Source organism: Vigna radiata, chromosome 2 (assembly GCF_000741045.1).
Source record: "Vigna radiata var. radiata cultivar VC1973A chromosome 2, Vradiata_ver6, whole genome shotgun sequence".
In the NCBI taxonomy this organism is placed as follows: Eukaryota; Viridiplantae; Streptophyta; class Magnoliopsida; order Fabales; family Fabaceae; genus Vigna; species Vigna radiata.
This window is the reverse complement of record NC_028352.1, coordinates 15501984-15507177: the sequence shown is the minus strand read 5'-3', so window position 1 is coordinate 15507177 and position 5194 is coordinate 15501984. Positions and strand designations below refer to the sequence as shown.

Below are 5194 nucleotides of genomic sequence, written 5' to 3'. Positions count from 1 at the left end.
GTACACATGATGACACGTGCCTTTCTCACGTAAACCCGCTTGGATTCGTTTTTCCACTCTCCTAGATTCATCTCAGGTTCCACCAAATTCTATGGATGTCATTGGTTGTCACATGCCACGTCAGCAACACCGCCTCTGATATTCTCAACCCAAATTTCTTCCTCCTTAAAAATTAGAACATAAAATCTCCAATTATCAACCCAAAAAAAAAATATCAACAATTTATTAATTAATTTAATTTATCTTTTTATGTCATTTGATTTCTAGTTTCAACTATTCAATTCAACTTTCATCTAGACAAGTTTCTCTTATTGGTCTTTGAATGGCCAATTTACTGTCTCCAGTGTACACAGAACCTCTCAAACTGCATAACCCATCACAGAAATTTTGTTCCAGAAGCTCATGGGGGATGCTTCCAAAAACTGCAACCCACATGAACTCTGTGACACACAATGGCAAACGAAGAGGGTGTGGCAGGGTAAGAGTTGCTGCTGAGGAAAAATCGTTTTCAACCAGTGACACTGTTGCAGATGACTACTATGCAGTTCTGGGTCTGGTAATGTGTATAACAATTTCATCTTTCCTCTGTTTTATTCTGCTAAAAATATCATTAAATGGTAAATAATAGTGAATGAATAAAAATATTCTTTTTATGAGTTTTATATAACTTTATCTAATATGATTTGTTATTAGTTGATAGAGTAAAAATTTTACTGATAATACATCGAAATTGGACTCACCTGATTGGTTGTTTGTTCCCTTTCATCAGCTTCCAGATGCCACTCCTGCTCAGATCAAGAAGGCCTACTACAATTGCATGAAAGCTTGCCATCCAGATTTGAGTGGCAATGATCCTGAGACAACTAACTTCTGCACGTTCATCAATGAAGTGTATGGGGTGCGTTTCATTTGAATATTAGAAAGTTTAAATCTTGTGAAAACTGTTATTTAAGTTTGTTTTGTATATGTATATAGTAAACTGATAATTTCAGTGCAGGTGCTCAGTGATCCCATTCAGCGCATGATTTATGATGAAATTCATGGGTATTCTTTGACTTCCATTAACCCTTTTCTGGATGAGTCTAGTCCAAAGGATCATGTTTTTGTTGATGAATTCAGCTGCATAGGTACTGCCTCTCATTCTAGAAACTATGATGTTATCTTATATGTTCATATTGTTATGCATGTGAAACTGTTAGTAATCTAGCAGGAGTTGGTAAAGCCAAAGAGACAATACTGACATCTAAAATTTGCAATGCTTCATGTGTTGATAGGCCAAGATGTTGCTTCATTTTATTTCTTAGATCCTCAATTAGAACAATTCCATGGCATGTTTTGTAATTGTAGTTGAAATCCTTGACAGGCTGCAAAAATTGTGCCAATGTGGCCTGTGATGTGTTTGGAATAGAGGAAGAATTTGGGAGAGCCAGAGTGTACAGCCAAAGCGGGAAACCTGACATAGTTCAACAGGCTATTGATAGTTGGTATAATCCATAAGCATTATTTGCTCATATCACCCCCTGTTTGTATCCCTACTTTCTATTAACATGATTAATTTTGAACACATTAGATGTTGTTTAAACCATCTTTTGCTCTTTAGTATTGTTTCAATGCAATTTATATTTGAGTTAAATATGATTTTAGTATCGGAAATTTGACGCAAAATTGGACTTTGTCCTTATCTGAAACAAAATTTAAAGTTTGAGAACCAAAATATATGTATTAAGCAAGGACAAATTCTAAATTTGCGTCTGATAGATATGGTATTGTATACAGAAGAATGAGGAAAACAGACAATTGAAACAATTAGAGGTTATAACTGTAACAGACATATATAAGTTGTTAGTCTGTTCTGTTTTCTTTTTGGGAAGGGCTGAGAGAAAGTTCTCTCGGAATACCACAGTGGTATCTACTATAAACATACAATTGTGTTCTGGGCTATCTTTTCCTGTCACATTAATAAGAAAATAGTCAGTGTTCAATACAGAAGTATATGCAGTGTATAGTTGAATATATCAGTTCTATCACATGGATTGAAAACATTTAACTCTTTAAATCTCCATTGTTGCCATGAGGTACTTGAGTTTTCAGACCAATGGTATGACAAAAGCACTGCTTGTGAACTTACTAGGCTAATGGAGATTTCAGATAATAATTTAACAATAACTTTTTGTGTTTCAGCCCTGTTGACTGCATTCATTGGACATCAGCTGCACAACTATCATTGCTTGAAGACGAAATGCGCCGTGTAGAAAGAGTCAATGTAAGCAAATTTACAAAGTCTTCTGGATCCTTTTGTCCTTCTAGTCTATATTCTTAATATATTGTGGTCACTTCTTATTTTTCTTCTGCTACATGGCTACTGATATATCAGAAACAGTTTTAACCAAGCAGCATATGGTTTTAAGTTTTCAAACCTTAATATTTCTTGATTGTTTCTGATCAATTTTTTAAACCTCAATTTACCTATGTGAATTTTTTAAAAAAAGAACATGTAGTTTGTGTCTCATAGTAATGATCATGCTCTTTTTGTAAACTGAAAGTTTAATCTTTTAGATAATCCGTGGGGTAAAACAAGGTGGCTCTTTTTATACAAAATGGTAAACATTATAATCCCATCAACAAATCCAAATGATTTAGGATTAGAAAAATATGTTCATGCTCTAGTTAAGCTTTTTGTGTACCATTAATCCATATACTGAGCAGAGAAATATGAACAGGTTGCCCTGATGCTTTCAGGAATGGGATCAGCATCAACTGATGTTTTCAGAATGGTAAGAATAACTCTACTGGAAGACTTGCGCAACACACCGGGAATAAGTTCTTAAGAACAGTGAAACTACACACCTCAAGAAATACTGTTTGTCAGCTTTTTACAACAATTTTTAGCTACATTAGGCTATCTTGGTTTAAAATAAGGTTGAAATCATCATCTTCTTCATGCCCCACCTCATGGCTGATATTTTCCGACTTATGAAACAATGGTTAAAAAAAGTCTTGAAAACATGGCTGAAGAAAGCATTTTTTTCAGAATATTTCATGGTAGCAGAATTATTTTTGAAAATCTTTTAATCACTATGCATAAGATGGTACTTTTTTTAGCATATATGTAATGAACTATTTGTGTACTTTTTCCCCTAACACAATTCAAACATAATGACAGGCAAGTTCGCGATGGGAAAAGAGGCAGGCAAAAGTCCTGGTAACAACTCACTCTCAATCACCTTTTTTTTCATAGTTTTTTGGGGAATCACTTATTTGCATGCTGTTATTTGTATGGAAATTATCATTGATTTGTCCAATTAACCGCTGGAAAGTGTAGGTTCTTCTGGTATTAAAAGTTAAAGCAAACTTACATTTTGATCACTGAAAAGCTGGTTGACATTAGTTTTCTCTCTTAAGAAATTTTACTGACATTCATCTATTTCTTAAAAGATAGAAAGTGTCATTTGACAAAAGTATTTCACACCATCTGCAATGTCTCTTTCTTGGTTAGAGAAAATTATAATTCTTTGTTAGTTTCACACCATAAACATTCTTTTATGAACAATTAGACATTGATGAGTGTTTTTGCAGGAACAAGCAAAATTGAGAATGATGAAGGAGAAAGGTTCTGATAAAGCAGATATGTTCTGGAACAATGTTTGGGGAAAAGAAAAAGACTTGAGTTCAGGTACTGGACATGAAATTACACATATTATTGGATATTATATATAGTTCTTATCTACCAATGCTTTCCTTTTTCAGTTGTTTTGTTTCAGAACTTTATTTCAGCAATTCCTTGTTAGTGGATGGAAATTTGCAGCTTCTAACCTTACTAGCTAGTACCTATTAACAACTCTACACTGTCAATCAATCAGAAAACTTTCTAGTTGAAACATTAAATGCTTATTAAAAAATTAAACATCTTTAAAACTGGCAATCTATGAATTGATGACAGGTGAAGAAACATAAACATTATTATTGGATTCAAATTTCTAAGTAGTATTATTTGAAGGTTATACTGTTCATGACAGTTACAGTCTTGAAAATGTTAACCATTATGCAGAGGAGGAAATCAAAGAAAGAGCAAAGAGGGCTGCTGCTGCTGCTAGAAGATGGAGAGAATACTCAAGAAGGGGTGTTGATAAGCCTCCCACATTCAAACTTCCAGAGGCAGCTTCCACCAAGGACTAGTGACCATTATTTTCCTTATACCATCCATTCCCATGTAATTAATTCATCCATAGCATCTCAATGAATCTAATGAGTTTAATTCCCATTTAACAATCCCTCATTGTATATGCTGCAACACTAATTAAAGTAAAATTAATACTAGTGGATGATATATAGCAAATACAAGGATAAAATAAAAGAAAGTTAAGTTCAAAGCAGTGATGCCATTCCTTTGTCTTGACTCTGCTATTTCCATTTAAATTGCTACGTTCAGCATAACTAAATCACACTAACGAGTGCAATGAGAGGTATTTCTGAAATGAGTAACAGAACATGAGAAATGCAGAACATTGGCCTTAAATCCCATGGATATGGCAAGTTCTACTGAAAAGTAAGATGATCTTAACTTTCTTTTGGGCTTGACACGACTCAGTCACATATATATTTATCAACTTTTGGCTTGATCTAGGCGCAACCTGATCCAGCATAACTTGAATCAGATCCAATCCTGTTTATTTTGACCTAAGATTGATTTGTACAGATAGACCCACTTGATTCTAGTATATGAAATTTTTTTGTTATTATTTTGATCCTGTGAACTTTTTCTTATTTGGATTTTTTTTGTTCCTTTTGAGTTTTATTTCTCTGGTCCATGAGCTGAGAAGTGTACAGATCTAGTAAGATCTTAGGAAAACCTTAAAACAGGAAATTTAGTTTTTGTATCCATATAATCAAACAAGAAAAATAAAGAAGAGTTTATATTGCATAACACTCTAAAGAATCAAATGATGATTGGGTGACAAGTGTTAATCATTGATATGCTGGAACAATCTTTGATGTTAAGGAACAACAAAGATACTTTCTGGAGATGGGAAACTGACGTTTTGTTTTATCTAGGAGCAAGTAGTCATATCATAGTATATTGTTTGGATTGGAGTATTTATCGTAACGGTAGATATTTTGATAAGGTTGATGGTGTCGTAAGGGTTGGAAACTCTTGTACTCTTTATTTTTTTTTTTAAATATATTCAGTGGTCTC

General features: G+C 33.6%; 1 protein-coding gene across 3 annotated transcripts; it reads left to right on the top strand.

Moving 5' to 3' along the window:
• The first annotated feature begins 200 nt into the window (after positions 1-200).
• Positions 201-4317, top strand: LOC106755627 (chaperone protein dnaJ C76, chloroplastic). 3 transcript variants are annotated; one of them, XR_002667193.1, is made up of 9 exons: positions 201-556; positions 770-898; positions 998-1127; positions 1364-1484; positions 2182-2263; positions 2740-2774; positions 3164-3202; positions 3577-3673; positions 4049-4317. XR_002667193.1 is itself a non-coding variant. In XM_014637813.2 (9 exons), exons 1-9 carry the CDS (start codon positions 323-325, stop codon positions 4174-4176), a joined length of 1014 nt encoding a protein of 337 aa, XP_014493299.1. In that variant the 3' UTR covers positions 4177-4317. The 3 variants fall into 3 exon arrangements, 2 of the variants coding, with proteins under 2 accessions (XP_022634408.1, XP_014493299.1); XM_014637813.2 differs by having other exon boundaries at positions 323-556; positions 2721-2774; XM_022778687.1 differs by lacking the exon at positions 2740-2774 and having other exon boundaries at positions 4049-4190.
• Positions 4318-5194: the final 877 nt, after the last annotated feature.

What these genes read in the sequence shown, in the direction of transcription:
- LOC106755627 (XM_014637813.2), top strand. Translation starts at nt 323, where the DNA reads ATGGCCAATTTACTGTCTCCAGTGTACACAGAACCTCTCAAACTGCAT. An exon ending in GCCGTGTAGAAAGAGTCAAT is followed by an intron (nt 2,264 to 2,720) that starts GTAAGCAAATTT and finishes AAATATGAACAG; the next exon opens with GTTGCCCTGATGCTTTCAGG. An exon ending in CAACTGATGTTTTCAGAATG is followed by an intron (nt 2,775 to 3,163) that starts GTAAGAATAACT and finishes ACATAATGACAG; the next exon opens with GCAAGTTCGCGATGGGAAAA.